This window comes from Hevea brasiliensis, chromosome 14 (genome assembly GCF_030052815.1).
Source record: "Hevea brasiliensis isolate MT/VB/25A 57/8 chromosome 14, ASM3005281v1, whole genome shotgun sequence".
Taxonomy (NCBI): domain Eukaryota; kingdom Viridiplantae; phylum Streptophyta; class Magnoliopsida; order Malpighiales; family Euphorbiaceae; genus Hevea; species Hevea brasiliensis.
The window spans coordinates 83,327,454-83,348,139 of record NC_079506.1 but is presented as its reverse complement, the minus strand read 5'-3'; the positions used below and the strand labels follow the sequence as shown (position 1 = coordinate 83,348,139).

Genomic DNA, 20,686 nt, shown 5'->3' with positions numbered 1-20,686 from the left:
AATTTTGTAGCGTCATAGAAGAAAGAGACCTTGGATGTAATTACATCCCTACTTAGCTGAATTCTAGTATCATGTAGTGAAATATTTGTCACACGAGTAGGGTGTAAATGAACCGATTCGCTCCCAAAATCTTGAAGTTTGACTTGGTAAAAGTTTAACTCAGTTTGAATTCAAACTTAATTTTTGAACTCATTTAAAATATGAGCTAAACTCGATATCATCGGTACTTAACTCATTAAGGCTCACAAGCTAATTCATTTACAAGCTCATGATTTGAGTGATTGAACAAAATAAAAAATGAGCTCATTAAGACACACAAACTAACTTATTTACAAGCTCGTGATTTGACTAATTAAACAGACTAAAAAATAAGCTTATTGAACAAGCTTGTGAACTAATTCATTTATAGGCTCATTAACTTAGGACACTAATAAAATTTGAATAATTTATGATAACCTAAACAAAAAAATTTTATTTATAAATATATTTTAAATAATTTAATTATATAATAATGTCAAATAATAATTAGAAATATATTATTCTGTAGAATAGTTAAAAAATTAAAAGAATAATTAAATAGAGCCATTTTTTAATAAATAGTGTTATTATGAGTTACTGAGTCTGTCATTCACTAAATTTTAGGTAATAATTAATAAAATTAATTTTTTTAAATAATTTAACTAATTAAATTTAATGAGCATCTAATTAAGCTTAATGAGTTTAGCTCAAACTAGCTAAACATAAGCCGAGTTTGCAAGCAAGATAAATGAACCAATGGATGCTTTATTTGAAGAAACAAATAACATTAGCAAACTATCAATTCCACCCATGTAATTAATGGAAAATTCAATTTAATTCATTTTTTATTTTTTTTAAAATTAATTTAAAATTTTTAATTTAAACTCAATTTAATCTAAAAATTTATGAACTAAATTTTTTTATTTAAATTTCTTAATTTTAAGTTAAATTTTTTAATTTGTTAATTTAAACTCAAAAATTAAAAAACTCAAGTTTTTTTATTTATTTTGAGTTAAATTAATTTTAAATTGAATCTTTTGAGCTAATTTAAACAAAAAATTAAAAATAACTAAATTACACCTCCCTAATAAATACGGGACGAAATTGAACTTTAAGCCAAATACCAATGGGGAAAGTGCCAAAGGAGACTTATCCTGTATTCACGTGTCGTTTACGTAATACACCACGGAAAAATTTCTTTGCATGCTAGCACGACCGTGAATGTTTTAGTTTCTTTTCTTTGAAAAAAAATTGAATTATGGTTAATATTTGTGCCTCATCCTACAATTTGAGATTTTTAAAAAGAAACGCAAACTGGATAATCTGGAACAAACTGAAGAACTAGCAAACCACACTATACACTAGAACTAGCATTCCCACTATTAGGTACCATGACATTCATATGGTTGCCCTACAGCAAGACCAATCCTGCAACTGAGAGGTCCCAGATATTGCCACAAAATTCATTCACTCTATCAACTGTGTAATTCAATCATGGACATGTCCCATGATTTCCATCGAGCCCCTTCTGTCCCCAGAAAATGGAACAGCTTTGTCCCCTCAACTAACGTGGAGAAGGTACCTCTAGGGCCGATCATAGATGCATACAAAATTTAACTCTTTTAAAGATTTAATTGTCTGAAATTAAAACTTATATTTTATTTATTTTTTTAAGAAAAAGATAAAAATCTAAATAAGCTCCTCAAAATTCTTAAAATCCCAAAGCAAGTTGATAATTTACCAAATATATATGCTGCTATGCACAGAACATACAGCCTCACATATTCCAGAACTAGGATCTTCAACTCAAGATGGCACGACAAATTGGTCCCTTCCATAGATACGCTGAAGTTCACGGGTGGCTGCTTGATATGATGCTGTTAAAGAAGGGGAGGAAAGAAAATTTTGTAAGAGAATACAGCATATTTCTCTTTCACATTTGTGCTGAGCAATTCACAAAATACCTATAAATGGATTACCTTTCCAGCTGCGGAAATTCTTCTGATTAATAGGAGACCCAGTCACATTTTGGATTGCATCAAACAGCATGTCCTGAGGAGAGTTCTTCAGCTCCTGAACAACTGCATAAATGGTCTTTCCATTCTCAAAGAAAATATGATTGTTGGGGTGCTTGGTCTTGCAGTTAGCATGACGCTCAAATTCATAAGCATTCAGAGCCTGCATGATGGAAGTGTCATATTTTGAGCATATTTTAGTTTTAATTAGGGAACCTATAACTATTGTGAATTAATTACCTTAGAGAAGTTGCATTCCTGGCAGCCACATAAATACCCAGTCCCCTTTATAATTCCTTTAAGATTTTTCTGCCAAGCAAGAAGGTTAAACATTTCAAAAGAAACTTATTCCTCTAAACAATCAAGAATGTTTGACACATGACATATGAATCTCAATTCTCACCTCCCTTGACCATGAAACATATTTCACTGGAACCCCATCAAGCATGCCAGTTGATAACAAACTTTTAACATTTGAAGGAAAGTTGTTTGGATGAGCCTTCTTAGATGCCTTGGCATCTTTATTCTTGGGGGCTGCATCAGTTTTTGTATTAGCTTTTGGGGCATTATTTACAGTTGGACTTGGATCTGCATTTGACTGAACAAAATCTTTTGGGCCAGGTACTCCTGAAGTTTGAGCTGAGTTTTGATTGCCAATTAACACATCATATCCACTAATAATAGTGCCAGAAGAATTTGCATCCAATTCATCATGAAAGCCTCCAAAAGATATGGTATTACTCTCACCTTTATTATAGTTGTTACCCATGGATAGAATATTGGGATCTTCTTTATCTTGGGCAGAACAGACGGAAGTCATGTTGGAATCTGCCTTGTCATAGCTGGCACCAATAGATGTGATACTATCATTTCCCTTGCTATAGGAGGGACCCATAGAAATGAAATTCTCATTTGCTTTATCATAGGTGGGGCCCATTGAAACAAAACTTTCATGTCCCTCGCTAAAGGAATGAGCCATTGAAATGACATTGCTGTCATCCTTTTCATATGATGGGCCCATTGTTATAAAGTTGGCATCCGCCTTGTCAAAGGGCTGCCCCATTGATAAGATACCGTCATCTCCCTTGTTATAATTGTGTCCCATCGATATGAAATTTTCATCTCCCTTGTTGAAGGTATGGCCCATTGTAATGAAATTGCCATCTGCCTTACTGAAGTTGGGGCCAATTGAGATGGTATTCTCTGCCGCATTATTATAAGTTGGACCCAAAGATATGGCATTGCTTTCATTCTTACTATAGGTAGTACCCATTGAAATCGCATTGCTATCTGATCGGCTAGTGGAGTTCCCCATGGATGCAGAAATGGCATTGCTGGAGCCCCTAACTTGATTGATTTTAACTTTTCTGAGTCCACCAAAATTGATACATCCTGAGGGATCCTCAATGTTATGAGACATAGACAAACTCATAGAGGAATTGCTACCATATTGATCATTGAATTCCTTTCTTCCCATATTTATGTTCATATTTCCACCCCCAGCAGAAGGAACATTTCTATCGACCATATTGTTGGTCCGCACAGCCTCTGACCCAAATAGGCGGTCACTGAATTGCCCTGAAACTGACTGAAAACTGGAAGCATTATGCCATGGAGAAATGTTCATGTGAGAAGCTCCCAAAACTGGCCTGTTACCATCGGCTTCAACTGCTTGCCGTTTGTTGCTGAATAATTCTGGTTCAGTGGTATCCATGAACCACTGATGTCCACGCTTTGGTTCAATTCTTGAGGAATTATCATAACCTATCTCTCCATCGGTTAGACACCCTGCATCTCTTGACATCCAAAAGCTTTTGTGCTGGAAAGACTACATAAACAAGTCTTTGATTATGTCACACAAGTGGCAAGTTTAAATCAGCAAAACTGGCTAAAAACAGAAACTGAGAATCAAAATTTCAAAGATCAATACAAACAGGGGAGATATAATGGGAAAAATACGAAACGATCTGATTCATGCTTCATTTGTTAACATAATAATGGACCATAATCACCTCAAGGAAATTCACTAACTAGAAGCACCTATTTTTCTTTGCAATTTTAGAAGGCAACAGATTTTAAATCCACAAATTTTCTCTGTGACTAACCTATGTAGGATAAAGTTTGCCAATTCTATGCTTTTATTAGCAATATTATTAATCTCTCATGTCACTATTAAAAGATAAAATACCAAATATGATCATGTTTCTCACCATAATGTTTATAAAGATACTGGAAAACATCCTCTGCCACATAAACATAACCATCAAAACAAAAATTTTCCTCATAGTTAGGAACTAAGCGTGTAAGCAGCATGCCAAAACTTGACACAACAAGAACACTACACTAGTAGATCCACCTAAAATCAGATTCCACTTTTAAAGTCCAACTTCATAAAAAGTGCAATAATTTAAAATCATTATTATGGAATACACATACATGCACATTTACCTAAAAGCATCAATATGCAAGTTTGTGAAAAGCTTATTAATTATTCATTACGAAGACATTAGTTTCAACCTTCACCATGTATACCAGAAGCAGACACAAGTTCATGTTTTGACTCTGGTACAGTGTGTTGTATGTGGCAACCACAAAAATTCCGGACATGATAAAAATATTGCATGAGAATGTTTGTGCTTTTATAACATATCTTTTAATATGACTACCACTGTATGACCACACTTATGGGATCCTATTGAGAAGAAGTTGAAGGCTATATTCAGGATAATTATTCATCATATCTAAATTATTAAATCCATTAAGGATTAGATTTACCTAATGATTAAGATTCTTCATTTTAAAAGTTTTATGGTGTATGGATGGTATTCTTTACGAATAATTTTTTTTGCTGGGTGCAAACTTTACATTCATTTTGAAACTGTCTGATTAGCACCTAACAAAAGATTTTCCTTTGTTTCCTCGAATAGAAATGACTTTCCATGTATTACTGCCCCTAACTCATTGCACTACCAGTACCAGCAGAGTCAAACTAGTAGAAATCAAAGAGACACCCTTGACTTAGATTTGGTTCAACATCCAAAAGAGAAAACAAAACTATAAAGCTTATCAACTCAATGAAAACAACAAAACAATATACTTAATTCCAAGGTTTTAAATTGAGGTTGCGGTCATAACGGAAATGAGCCTGTAATGACCATACATAACGGTAACAGTCTATCGCTAGGCAATTTGAAAAATTTGCAAAGTTCATGAAATGAATGAATATTCAAAGATATAATTGATACTAAGATATACAACTAAATAATAAGTAGAAATATATCAAATAAAGATATTAGATCCACCATTCTAATATATTATTAGTATTAATCAATTTAAACCAAGATAACAAGTCCTAAGTATTTATCAATTTAAAACCAAAATAACTAAGAAGATGGTACATAACTAATCTTGTTACTCCCAAAATGAGTGTCTAAAATATTCTTGATTATGTTGAGTTTGATCCTAGAACTGAGATTGGGAGCTTTTATCATTAGCTTAGGTTGTAAACTTACTAAGTAGAAAGTAATTAGGTTAAACTTGGTTACTATTTAATTTACAATTTATGAAAATCAATTTCAAGAGTTAATTTCATGATTATTTATTTTTCACCCAAATTCTTTTAGCAAATATTATTATAGCTAAAAACTTTCTTTCATATCGTTTACTAATTATTCATGTATTTACGTAAAAATGATTCAAAATTAGCTAAAAATTAGAAAAAACAAATGATAACTGTTGAGAAGGATTCTTGGAGAAAAGAGTTTTTTATTTCTATATATATTTGCCTTGCACACTCTTCCTATTCATATACAACAATCTTGAATACAAGAGTAAGATACCTACAATAAGGAAAAAAGAAATACAATTCAATACAATCCCTTTAATTTAGGGATTTACAATCTACAATCCCTTTAATTTAGGGATTTACAATCTAGTAAGATTTCAACACTCTCTCTCAAGTTGGTTCATGTATGTTACAATGCCCAACTTGTAAACTAGAGTATGAAATATCTTGTTGTTTCAACCTTTAGTAAATACATCAGCCACTTGTTCTTTGGGAGTCACATAAGAGACGCTTAAAGACCCTTCAACTATTTTCTCCTTTATAAAGTGTTGATCAATCTCTATATGTTTCGTCCGATCATGTTGAACCGGTTTATGAACCATACTGATAGCAGTTTTGTTGTCGCAGAATAAGGACAAATTATTTGTTTCTAATAATCGCATTTCCTTCATCAATTTTTGCAACCACAATAGCTCACATATACCCTATGCCATGGCTCTATATTCTATATTTGCACTAGATCTTGCTGTTACATTCTACTTCTTACTTTTCAAAGTGACTAAATTGCCACCAACAAAGGTGCAATAACCTAATGTCGATCTCCTATTATCGAGAGATCCAGCCCAATCTGCATTTGTAAAGACTTTTATCTGAGATGACCATGCTTTGAAAAAAGAAATCCCTTTCCAGGTGTAGATTTTAAATATCTCAAAATATGAAAGGCAACTTCTAAGTGATTTTTTTTAGGATCATGCATATACTGGCTTACCAGATTTACAACATAGCCTAGTTTGATCTAGTATGAGAGACATAAATCAATCTCCCGACTAACCTCTGATATCTTCCTATGTCAACTGCCTCCCCAATTCCAGTTTGCAACTTGTGATTAGCTTCAATAGGAGATTCTGCAGGTTTACAACCCAACATGCCTGACTCATCTAAAAGGTCTAATATGTATTTCCTTTGAGAAATAAAAATCCTTTTGTTTGATCTGACAACTTCTATTTCAAGAAAGTACCTTACTCTACCCAAGTACTTAATATCAAATTCTTGAGCCAATCGCTCCTTTAGATGAGCAATCTCTTCCTTGTCATCTCCTGACACCACTAAATCGTAAACATAAACAATGAGCAGTATGATATTTACCTCTACGATGTTTCATGAATAGGTTATGATTGGCATTGCTTTGATAGAATCCAAAGGAAATCATGGCCTTCCTAAATCTATCAAACCATGCTCTTGATGACTGCTTCAAGCCATATAGTGTCTTTGTCAATCTACAGGCTTTTCCTTTGATCTTTTCACCCTCAAACCCTGGAGGGATCTCCATATATACTTCTTCTTCTTGTTCTAAATCTCCATGCAGAAAAGCATTCTTCACATCAAACTGCTATAAGTCCCATTCAAGGTTTGCAGCACATGACAGCAATATCCTGATTGTATTCATTTTAGCAACAGGTGCAAAAGCCTATTAATAATCCGCCCCATATGTCTAAGTAAATCCTTTTGCCACTAACTTGGCCTTATATCTTTCAATGGAACCATCTGCTTTATGCTTTACAGTGAGCACCCATTTGCATCCAACCAGTTTCTTCCCTAAAGGAAGAGTAACAAGATCCCATGTCTCATTTTTTGCCAAAGTCTTTATCTCTTCTACCATAGCTGCCTTCCAATTGGATCAATGTATGCTTCCTTCCAATCTTGTGGGATTAAAACAGAAAAAACAAATAAGACAAAAGCTCTATAGGAAGGAGATAAAGAATCATAGAAAACAAACTTGGATATAGGATGTTTAGTGCAAGTCCTAACTCCTTTTCTGAGAGCAAAGGGTACATCAAGGTCATCAACAAAAGTATTAGAAGGAGTATCAAAAGAAGGAGACTCACCACATAATTCTTCAAGCTTAGAATGTTCAAGAGCTGAATCTAGAGGTACTGACTGATCAATCATATTATACTCAATGGTTGTATCTGTCTTATTCCGACGAATTTAGGCTCTTAAATCCAATCTATTCAATCTTCCTATGGTTTGAGATTGGGGTTGGGGAACTGATGGTGATGGTTGGTCCTTATCCTCAGTGTCCTTAACCTCAATGCTATGATTGCGTTCAAAAAAATCTTCTCCTAAAAAGATAAAATAGACACATCTTCCTTATTATGCCCCCCCTGAAGAGGTGGCTGAAAATAAGGCTCATTTTCTCTAAAGGTAACATGAGTAATCGAGCCACTACAAGTAAATGCCTATTTTTCCTTTTAGATACTCTATTTTGTGCACTTGTATTCACACAACTAGTTTGATGTAGGATTCCATGAGACTCTAAATAAGACTGAAAGACTTTGTTCATATACTCTATCCCATTGTTAGTTTTTAGAATTTTGACCTGTGCATTAAACTGGATACAAATCATTTTATGAAATTGCTGAAAACAAGAAAAAACTTCATGTTTAGATCTCATCAAATAAACCTAAGTCAACCTAGTGCAACAGTAAATAAAAGTGACAAACCATCTTTAACCAGATAAAGAGGTTGTTTGAGCAAGACTTCATACATCAGAATGAATAGTCATAAAAGGAACTAAATCTTTATTATTTATTGAATGATAAAAATTCCTTGAGTGTTTAGCAAGTTCACAAGTATCACAAACTAACACTGATTTGCATTATCTAAACAAAATGGAATATAACCTTTCTAAGGTTGAAAAAGAAGGATGTAGGAAATCTCCTATGCCATTGAATAATCTCTTGACCAGCTCTTATTGAATTTCCTACCAAAGCTTTGGGGTTTGAGAAATTATTACCGTCATCTAGCAAATACAAGCCATCTTTCAATCTATCACTGCCAATCATTCTCCCTGCTTTCAGTTCTTGAAACACACAATGGGTAGGAAAAAATTCAACTTTTAAATTAAGGGCTTTAATTATGGAGTTAACAGATAAGAGATTAATAGGAAAACTGGGCACATGCAAAACTTAAGCAAGATTTATAGTAGGAGTGCATTCAACAGAACCTGTTCCAAGGATATTGGCTAAGGATAGTCCCCTGTGTGGATTTTTTCTCTTCTTGAACATGGGGAATAGGTTGTAAATTTATTTGAAGAGCTTGTCATGTGCTTGTTTGCTCCAGAATCTATAACCCAAGGAGATTTTTCAAGATTAGCAAAAAGGCATTACCTGATTTAACAAAGTTAGAAGAGGCAACTGTAATAGTTTGAGATTCCAGCTATGATAGTAAACGCTTCAAGGATTGTACTTCTCCATTTGAGAGGATTCCAGTTATGGCAGTAGGAGCATTGTTTTCAGAAAAATCCATTGTCTCAGAAACATTTGCTTGTTGTCTTGCTGAGCTCATCCGTTTAACTCCAGGCCCTTTGGATGGGCGACCATTTAGCTTCCAGCAATATTCTTTTGTATGCCGAGATTTTTCACAATTATCACAATGTAAACGATCCTTATCTGATGGACAATTAAGAGGGACATATGACTGTTCTCGAGAGGATGTAGCTACTAACCCTGCCTTGTCAGTAGGTAAGGAGTGGATCATGACACTTCTCCTGCTTTTCTCCAACTTTACATATGATTAAGTTTGCCTTAGGAAAGGCATGGGATCCCCACCAAGCACTTGGACCCGAATTTGATCATAGTCCATATTTAACCAGCAATGAAGTCATAGATCCATTCTTTCTCAATTATTTTTGGAATTTAACAGCATCAGCAATACAGGTGGCTTGAAAGTCTTGGTAATAGTCTAGTTTTTGCCACAAACCACTCAGTTCAGCAAAGTATTAAGCAATGGTCATCTCTCCTTGTTTCATATTATGAACTTTGTTTCGAAGCTCGTAGATCTGTGCATCATTGCCCATCTGAGAATAAGTTTGGGAGACTACATTCCAAATAGTTGTTGCACTGCTCAACAGCAAATATCCACGGGCTCTCTGAGGCTGCATCGAATTTATAAGCCAAGACATCACAAGAGAATTCTCTGATTCCCACTGACTATAAGTAGTACTCTCAGCTTCCAATTTTGTTTTATCTTCAGAGACATATCCTTGCAGTTCTCTAGCCTGAATGAACAATAAATAAGATCTTGACCATGCAAGATAGTTAGTAACATCAAGCTTTACGGGACTGATTTGTAAAGAAGGGTTGTTAGTCATAATACCCACCTTGATTTCTGAAATTTCCTTTTTTTTCCCCAACCATATTGATCAATCAAGGCACAAAATCTAGTAACCAAAAAATGCAAGAAAAAAGGAAAAGTAGACAGTAGAGCAGTAAAGCAGAACCAAAGAAAGGAAGTGCAAACCAAGGTGTGGGAACTAGCTGAGTGGAGGCGCAACTCTCCAAGGAGACCGTCGGAAACAGAAGCGAACGGAAAAAATACCTGAGGAAGCTCCACGTGCCGATGCGTGGGAAACGGCCAGAAAATTGTATCAGCGCGTGTGCACACGCCCAGCACCAAACGGTGGCGCTTTTTGGCAAAGGACCGATCAGCGACCGTAATTTCTTCTTGTGCAACGGTGTAAGTCAACCCTTCCTTGAAATGTTGCCTAGACGCTTGCCCAACTCTAAACCCTAACACTGTCAGTAATGGAAACGCGCCAAAGAAGGTTGGCGGTGCTCTAATACCATGTTGAGAAAGATTCTTGGAGAAAAGAGTTTTTTATTGCTATGTATATTTGCCTTGTTCACTCTTCTAATTTATATACAACAGTCCTGAATACAAAATAGGAAGATACTACAAGAAAGAAAGAAGAAATACAATACAATATAATCCCTTTAATTTAGGGATTTACAATCTACAATCCCTTTAATTTAGAGATTTACAATTTAGTAGCATTCCAACAATAACTCACTCTTTAATCTATTCCATTTCAAAACTACCTTATTTATTTGACGATCTATGCTCTTAAGCAAAAAAAATTGTAGAGAAATGACTGATTCACTTGAGTTTGTCGCAGAGAAAATTGAGAGAGTTGAATGACTGATTTCACTTGAGTTTGTCGCAGAGAAAATTGAGAGAGTTGAGAGAAAATGGCTTAGGTGCCAAGAGAGAAAATGAAAAGGTGCCAAAATGAATGAGCTAAGATAGTTTTTTGCCCAAAAAAAGCTTCCCTCTACTGCATTTCACATGGAATAGGTATTAAAAAAAAAAAAAAAAAAAGCCAAGAATTCTTAGTTCGAAAAGTAATGGCCATTACGACCATTATTTAACGGTCGATAATGGCCGTTATCTTTAAATAATGACCTTTATAGTAACAAATTTAAAAATTTGTTAAATAACAGTAGTAATGATCACGATAACAATAAGCCCAAAAAACCTTTAAATAACGGCCGATACGTAATGTGACAACCATCATTTAAAACCATGCTTAATTCTCATATGGATAAAAATTTTTCATGAATTATAAATGTGAAGCTGGCAATGAAATATTGGATCCAAACTATAGGAACCACTTCCCAACTATTTCAAGCAACTGACTTTCCCATCTTCTTCTTAATTAAAAAGTATAATGCAAATGTGTAAGAATTTTCCATTCATAGCTCAAAACAACTTTTCATATTCCACCGAGAATTCCTGAGCAATATCACAATCTCCTCTATTCAATTGATTTCATTTGAACACAATAGTTACTCATAAAGTTTCATAGTCCTCTTAGTGTTGACAATAACGATTCACTAAAAAAAGATCCTGGAGGTAATAAATTCTACACAAGTTGCAAGTTTTAAAAGGTTGTGCTCTTATGGAAAGGAGATAAAGCATGAATGTGGTGCATTGGTTGCTGGAGAAGTTTTAGGAATAGGAAAAAAAGGTTGATTTCTAAACTTTATATGGAGAAGGCTAAGGGTGTGCAATCGGTCCCCAAAAAAACGGAAGAACTAAAAATCATATTTTTGTGAACCGAACCAAACCAAACTATAAGGAAAACCGAATCCAATTGAACAAAAAAAAAATTTGGTTCGGTCGATCAGTTCTAAGACACTTCTCCATTTCACCATTACAAAGCCAAAAAAATCCCCCTTATATCCATAGCAAAACTTCCCTAGAATCCTCAATTCCCACTACAAACACAATCACAAAATAGTTATAAATATCATGGTTTTAAATAACGGCCGTTACATTAAGTAACGACCGTTATTTAAAGGTTTTTTGGCTTTCGATTACCATTACCACAATTATTTAATGGATTTTTAAATTTGTAGCTGTAAAGGCTGTTATGGTCATTATTTAAAGGTAACGACCGTTACGACTGTTTACTTTTCCAGCTAAGAACCTTTTTTTTAACCTCTTTCACATGAAATGTAGCAAAGAGAACTTTCTTTGGGCAAAAAATTGGCTCATTCATTTAGCACATTTTCATTTGCTCTCTAGGCACTCAAACTATTTTCTCTCAACCTTTTCTCAATTTTCCGCTCAACCAACTCAAATAAAATCCTTTATTTCTCTTCAAAATTTTGAGTTCAAGAGCATAGATCATCAAATATACAAGATGGTTTTTAAGTGAAGCAGCAAAGGTTTTTTTTTTCTCTAATTTTTAGCCATTTTTTGAATCATTTTTAGATAAATATATAAACAATTAGAAATCAATATCAAAGAAAGTTTTAGACTTTAACAATATGCACTAAGTATAAATTTAAGCTTTGGCAAGATAAAATTAAAAAAAAAAAATAATCACAAAATTAACTCTTGAATTAATTTTCATGAATTACATATTAATTAAGTTTACAACCTAATTACATAGTAAGTAAGCATATAGTCTAAGCTAATGTTCAAAGCAACCAATATCAGTCCCACTCACAGGATCAAAGTTAAGATAATCAAGAACCTCCTAGACACTCATTTTGGAGGTAATAAAATAGTGTTTTTTTTTTTTTAATTTTAAGCATGGTAACAAAGTTAATTATTTACTATCTGCTTAGTTATTTTGGTTTTAAATTGATTACTACTAATTATGCATAAGAATGGTGGATTTAATATTTTTACTTAATATATTTATGCTTATTATTTAATTATATATGTTAGTTTTAATTATATTTTATATATTTATGCTTATTATTTAATTATATATTAGTTTTAATTATATTTTATATATTTATGCTTATTATTTAATTATATATGTTAGTTTTAATTATATTTTTTTTAATATTTATTCATTCATGAACTTTGCAAATTCTTCAAAAAAATTTATGTAGCAATAGGTAGTTACCATTTACATTACGGCCGTCATAGACTCATTTTCATTACTCGACCGTAACCGCATCCACAATTTAAAACCATTATATATATAGAATAAAAATTAAAAGAATAACTCTGCAATAAATTATTAAAATCATAAATACAAACACAATATTTACAACATACAACATATCTGCAAATCCAGGCAATTTAGGAAACAAATCAACAAATTATAGATACAAAAACAATTGACAAATCACAAATCAACGATTTACAATACAAACACAAGTCATATGGTGAGACAATCATAAAAGCAAAGGCAACATGAAGGCGAGGCCTGTGGAACAGTCACGTGACTAGCCAGCCATAGAGGGAGAAGGGCAAATTTGGTTGTGTCAAATTTGGTTTTTATTCTCTATAGACAAATTTGGTTTTTATACTAAATTAACCAAACCAAACCAAATAATTGAAAATTTGAAAATCAATAACCGAAACCAAACTGATTTACCGAAAAATCAAACCGAAACCCAAATTATATCAAGTTGGTTTAGTTTTTCGGTTTAAACCATTCAGTGCTCACCCCTAGAGAAGGCTTATAAAACTGAATGTTAGGATTTCCTTGTGTGTCTAGAATGAGCCTTTTAGAAATCTATGATGCAATTGGATTTATATGTATTTGGAAATCTACTTTTCCTAACCTTATTTTAGAATAAACCCATATTCAAATTTAGAAGGGAAAGGAAATTCCCATAACAACTACACAAGCAAAACTAGATATCTAAAAATCCTATTTTCCAACCAAATTCACCAATACACCGAAATAAAACAACAACATTAACCTCTACATCCCCTTCTTACCAAACACTTAAACATCAATTTCAGCATATCTTCCAAGCTTAAGAGGAGAAATTATTCCTTAAACCAACCAAAAAATAGATTCCAAATTGGCCAAGAAAGAAAGCAATGCAAACAAGAGTAAGTTTAACTACTGGCAGAATACCCAACATAAACATCAAGTGATAGAGCATTAATATGTCTCCTCAAGTGCAACAAATCTTATCCCATCAAGAACAACTGATGAAACAAAAATCCCAACCTTAAATGGACCTCTACAATTTTTAAATAAAATTAATGAAGAAAAGGAAATTAGTTGTAAATTGAATAAAAAAGTTACGAAAGAACGTTATAATTGACCAAGGTCGGAATTCTGAGATCTATTACGAAGGAAAGAAAGAAAGAAAAAATGAGGGTGTCAAGCAATGAGGTCCTAAAAAAAAATGGAAGATGGTGAAGAAAAAAGGCTATTGAGAAATCTTAAGGCAAATAAGGAGAATAAAGCAATCAAAATGTCTTGAAATTATTTTTACTGTGGCATTATCATATTTTGTTGTAAGGGGGTTTGAGTTGTCTAATAAATTCTTTATTAAGGTATGTTTTGCTTTACTTTGAGCTGTATGGGCTTGAAGTGATTAGGGGAAAAACAAGTTACAATAATAAAGATTCTGAAGGGAATTTATTTAAATTTTAATGCAGGATTCTTGCCTTTGACTTATTTAGGTCTTCCCTGGAGAGTTTATGTCAAGGCTAAATCCATTTTGGATACTATCAAGGAGAAGCTTGTGACAAGGTTAATGCGATGGAGGCATTATCTCTTTAGGGGAAGAGACTTTTTTTTGTTAAGGGAAACCTCTAACATTTTGCTTTATTGTATGTCCCTTTTGTCCTTCCAAGTTCATTGATTCAATATCTAAAGAACAAATTAAAAAGGATGGTACAAAAGAGGAGTTTGATATGACTAAGTAAGAAGGGCGTGATCATGTAGCCTAATTCGTGTGAGGGGGTTGGGAAAACAATTTCTTTCCTTCTTTGGGAAAACCTCCTTTGGATAAAATAATCATAGTAAATCAATGAAATAATGATAAACATTTACAGAGGGTGAGCAAATCTATTTCTCCTTTGCTGTTTTTAAGGCAAGGATTAATGAAGCAGTTTTCTTTCAATATGACAATTCATGCAATAATTCTCTATTACAACCCAATTCTCAAGCCTCTTTTGTTGGCTTAAAATAAACTGATAAAGATACTTTTGTCAGTTCATGGTTCAACCGTATAAATAAAAATGTTGCCTAACATACAAAATCTATTATTTTCAACATAGGACTTGGGAGCCTAATTCTATCTCTAATATTTTGTAAGTTCTAACGAGCACAAGAAAAAGCACAATGTTGGCCAAACAATTGTTAAAAAATAATTTTAATGTGTAAAGCATTTTATTGGAAGTTAAACAGCTCCAAATTTGGTGGGAACCTTAATTTTCCATAAAAAAGAATTTGAAAGAGTTAGGGTCCATTTAAGACATTGTTATTAAAAGCGCAAAGCACATTAAGGTGCCAAGGGGTCCTAGGGCAAAAACACAAGGCGCAAGAACACGCCAGAAAGAGATGAGGCACAAATCAACATATTTTGTTCTCTCTCCAAAACCAACAAATCTATTAGGAATCTGCTTATGGACTACTGACAATCTATTGCTAGTCCTTGGGATTTGGAGTGCCTTGGCGCTCATTGTGCCTAGGTGTGAGGCATCCGCTCAGGTAAGGTCACCCGCCTTTTGCTGTTGAAGGTGTTAAGGCTTATGCCTCATGCAACTTTAACAACACGCTCTAAGGTATTTTTTCATGGAAAGCAACTTGAGATAGGATTATATCCATTATCAATTGCAAAGATGTGAGATTTTAAATAGAAAATGCTTTCTTCGAAACATAGAACTAATATATAATGTATTTGATGAAAATGAATGATTTATTATCTATTGTGTATGACTGGGAAACACATATTTTAATATATCATGTATCCATAGTTATTAAAGGCTCAAGGGACACTAAATCGTGAAGGGGTCCTAAAGCCTAGGCACAAGCACAAGGCGAAGGCGTGCGCCTGAGCAAGGTGAGGCGCAAAAGTTAAAAAAAATCCACAAAAGTCAAATAAATGTTAATATTCCATCAAACTTCAAATAACATGAAATTAAAAAACAATAATAACAAATAACCAATCAAGTAATAATAATTTTGCAATCCAAATAAAATAAAAATAAACTATTGAAAGTTTTGATTTGATGAGATTTTGATTACTAGTTATCATCAGCGATGCTAATTTTGAAAACTTTCTAATGCGTCAATATAAGATTCCAATAGATCGACAACTATCAAGTTTAAGTGGTACTATTTTTTGCCAATGGAAGTGCTCGCTAAAGGTGAAAACAAAGAAGACGTGCATTTCCAGAGCCTTGTGCCTCAAACAAAGGCACACATCTAGGAGCATAAGGCGCTAGGATTGGAACCTGGTGAGCCTTAAGCTTGAGGTGCGCCTTTAATAACTATGCATGTATCTAATATTGTTCAAAATCATCTAAGAAATACCAAAACAACTTTAAACCAAAAACTTTTGCTTTAGGGTTTGGTTGCCTTTATCGTTGTAGTTATTGTTGAGAATAGCACTATCTTTTATAAGGAAACTAAAAATTGTTATTAAGATAGATTTGATATATTGGTCATAAAAACCTAAATAACTAAATAATATTTTCAAACTACTTTTTCGTAACATCTAAAAGGATTTTTTTTTAAAAAAAAAAAGTTTCAAGTTTCAATCTCAATGCTAAACGCATTAAAGTTCTAGGTATGTTTTAGGAATATACAATATTTAGTCGAGAAGATCCAAGAAGCATTGATATTTGATATAGGTACAGTTGGAGGAAAGAGAGAAAAAAGGAATGCCATGTCATCAAACAAGTAGAACACTCATTGTTATATAGGTAGGAAGAAATTTTGTAGTTTATGGAGAAAAATAGAAGCAATTGTACACTTTTAAATGCATAAGAATATAGGGTGGGAAACACATGAAAGTGCTATTTGAAATGTGAAAAGGAACCCAAGCCAGAGATGCAACTGCAAACTTTTACTCCATTGAAACAATGAGTTTTGCAAAATATATGACATGGATGCGCAATAGTAAAGATCCTAGCAACAAGAGTGGGTAGCATAGTCTCTTGATGCCCTTTTTTCATACTTAAACGAAAATATATTAGTAGTTAGGTTGTTCAGAGACTTACTAGCAAAAAAGCTACGAGAATTCTTCCATTACACCCTTGATAGGGGTGCCCCACAATAGAATGTATGACAAGTTAGGTTTCTCCTCAAGTTTCTAGCTTTGCAATAATGACGATCCATTTCAGTATTCTCATTAGGGAGATCGTCATGATGAAATAGTTATGTATATGAGGGCGCTATAAGTGTAGAAACAACAAGACACTGCATCACCTTGTTTATTGAATGAATGCTCGAGGAATACAATTCATATTTTCTTTACGGTTTCAACACTCATTACATCATATTAATTGGCAATAGAAAAGCATAATACATTAGAAGCATATTGACTATTAAAGGCAATGGAAAGAAGTTAGAGATTTAGATGGAAAAGACATCAGAGTGTAGAGATTATGCTAGGATTTTATAGGAATGTTTTTATTACTTTGTTTACAAGAAAGCCTTTATTTTCCACTTTTGACTATGCCGTGGATCTTTTCTAAGACCAATTGATGTTATTGTAGGTTCAATTTTTTGTCTCCCTCTTTTTGTGCTCTCTAATATGCCTCATGTACTAGGCAAAGTCTATTGACATGAATTTCATCATTTGTTAATGCCAAGTATGCTTGCACTAATAGTAGTTGGCATTTCCCACCACAATGCCTCCCTGGTTCAAGATGAAGCCATGAGGCCTACATTGCTGACAAGTGGGACAGTGGAAGCATGCTGCCAAAAGCTACCACCACTAGTAGCAGCATGTTTATTAAATATGTTCTCGGATTCAATATAAATAGAAAATAATCAAATCCAATAAGAGAAATGAGACATTAGAGTACATTAAATTTACAAGGGTCAAATAGGAGGTGAGTGAATAAATGTATCATGATCACCCTCAACATAACATTAATTTTGAAGATATTAAGTAGCTAAACGTTCGCTAACTCCTTAATAAATTCAATCCTACTGAGGTTGGGCCTATATTACTGTTCTATTTGATCCTACCAATGTTGAGCCTTCTTGCCTGAACCAATGCATACTCCAAGCTCCTTTCAACATTTGCTCTTACCATAAAGAGTTGATAAACTATATAGTTGGTGTTGTTTGCGCTAATTTAATTCATCCAGGAAATGTGTAATTGCTCTCGTTAGACCTCTTCTTATAGTTTCCACTTTAGCTTAGTATTGCCGTTCAACTTTTTCCATCAGTTGAGCTGTAGTATGACATTTAGCTCTTCAAAGGGATACTTCAGAAGGTTCATCCTTGCATTTTGAAGAATACTGATGTTTGTCCGTATTTGTAAATGTTGAAAATCAAATTTGATGACTTTATAGCAAAACACAGAAATGTCCACCTTTACTGGCACACATAAACTTGAAGAGATTCTAAAACTTGTGGAAGAAAGTAAACATAGCCATTGGCATTTGTTAAGAGGTGGAAGTATAAGTAATTGGGAGCCAACAACATTAAAGAGCCCAACTGTTCATCTCAGCGCATAGCAACTAGAGTAATGTTTTAAAATCCAGATTCAATACTTTAACAAAATAATCGTTGAAATTTTTAACTGTTAGCAGTTTGGTCCACCAAACTGTCAGTCAATTGCCAATATCTAACCCCCAGCCGCTAACAACTAACTACAACTGTGATCCAAACAGGCCTAAACCTAGCACACTAAGAAAATTGATGAAAGCATGAATTGGTAAAAATGATTCCACCTATGGACCATCTTTACTCTCTTTGGAGATATGAATCTTTTATGTCAAAAGACAAGTTCAAAATATTCAATGTGAAAAAAGCAGATCTCTTCATCAGATTTTCCTGCCTTAAAATAAAAAATTTACTACTTTTCTTTAAATCACTCCAGAATAAATTTCTGGTTCACTGAACCACTAAGAATCCTTCAACAGTAACGGCGTTATGCACATCTAATTAATTACTGAGAGAAGATGACTATAAAGAGCATCGTCTTAGTCCTCTAAAGATCAGGATTTCTGAATCTCTAAAGACTTCCCCAGATAAATCATATATAACAGCAGGACAGCCATTAATTGCTCCGGCCTTAGCTCAACATAAATCGATTGCAGTTGCAACTCTCATTTATACTACTAAATCAAACAGGACATCAACATTTACAGAAATTAAACATAAAGAAAATTGTAATATCAACCATCAGTTCTAGCTATTCACTTATTCTAAAGAATTTAGATGATGGAATAATGGATTAATGGACCACTTATCATCATCATTCCTATAATTAAAACTCAAAACATCATTCCAATGCACCAAATAATCCAACCAATAGATAAGATAGTAAAATATTTCACATTATAACTAAGAATCAAACTTTAATGAGAGAAATATAACCACAAATTAATATCCGTCTAAATTGCCAAACAGCATCCAAATAAAAACAGAACACTCAACACCATAGTTAATGACTAGCCACAAAGTTTAGAACAGCTTTTGCACCCAAAAAGCTTCAATAAAGAGTTCCAAGCCTACCATTTTCGTTGCTATCCAATTCCACAAACTCACTGAGTCGACCACACCAACTCACTTAACTCGCTTCCCTTCTACACAGGAGTGTTATTCACACTCCAAAGCTCGAACTGTTATACCTCAGGAACCAACTGTATTCCTTACAACGCAGTTTTACTCACAGAGGCAATTGTTAAAGATCGAGCTACAGCCATGCAAAACCACACACGCTCCAAAGCTTTCTTCTACTCAAATTACCTGCACAAAAAACAAACACCAAAACCTAATGAATTAAATAAACGAATGATAAAATCAAGCTTCGAATGATAAAATCAAGCTTCGATCATACACAGCATGCAGCAAACGATCTGAAGATAAAAGATTATACACTTATAGAGCGAAAGTGAGAGCTTCCAAAGATTAGAAAAATGAAATACATACATATTCGCATAAAAATTATACAATAGCAATGGAGGGAAAACAGAGAAATTGAAGCGTTGGAGATAGGTTTTAGCGGAGCTACCTACGCCGGAGAGATCGCCGAAGAAATATCCGGCGACGGAAACAGTGAGAGTGTGTTTAAAAAAAATTGAAAATTAACAGAAAATGACATCTGTTTTAAAGGTAATTTAATTTAATTTATCAGATATGGGGAGAGTCTGGGTTTTGGCATTTTAACTGAGAAGAGAGTTACACTGTGCTACTCGCGCCTATTGATTTCCAAGGTGTCTCACATTAGAGCGTTCACGTGGCTACGTGGTGCTCTGTTTGTCCGTTGATATTCTTGAGAATAATTTTGGACCGTCAAAGAGGTTACCGAATTTGGAGCGTTCTTTTTATGGTAATGTCAAGGAGACAAAAGTCTTTCCACTTCCACTCTCTGTACAAGGCAAGTACAGCACAGCGTAACAATTATTACCACGTGGTGATTTTTCATTGGTTTCCATTTTTGCCTTCTGAATTAAGAGGGGTGATCTAGCGGGTGAGGTCCATAGAACGCACTATGGTTTTTTTTTTCCCTTTTTGTTGTAATTGTCATTTTAAAAATCTATAATTAATTAAAAATAATAAAATTTATTTTGAACATATATTTAATGTCTTCTACTTAGATTCTTGAAAAATATTTTATTAAATATATTAATT

General features: G+C 33.6%; 1 protein-coding gene across 2 annotated transcripts; it reads right to left on the bottom strand.

Annotated features, from left to right (window-relative positions):
• Window positions 1-1,469: 1,469 nt before the first annotated feature.
• Window positions 1,470-20,224, bottom strand: LOC110636613 (uncharacterized). 2 transcript variants are annotated; one of them, XM_058133546.1, is made up of 7 exons: window positions 20,067-20,224; window positions 19,568-19,801; window positions 2,781-3,861; window positions 2,437-2,672; window positions 2,274-2,342; window positions 1,998-2,196; window positions 1,470-1,895 (listed from the first exon to the last, which is right to left on the bottom strand). In XM_058133546.1, the coding sequence occupies exons 2-7, from the start codon at window positions 19,568-19,570 to the stop codon at window positions 1,825-1,827; spliced, it is 1,659 nt and encodes a 552-aa protein (XP_057989529.1). In that variant the 5' UTR covers window positions 19,571-19,801; window positions 20,067-20,224; the 3' UTR covers window positions 1,470-1,824. The 2 variants fall into 2 exon arrangements, with proteins under 2 accessions (XP_057989529.1, XP_057989528.1); XM_058133545.1 differs by having other exon boundaries at window positions 2,437-3,861.
• Window positions 20,225-20,686: the final 462 nt, after the last annotated feature.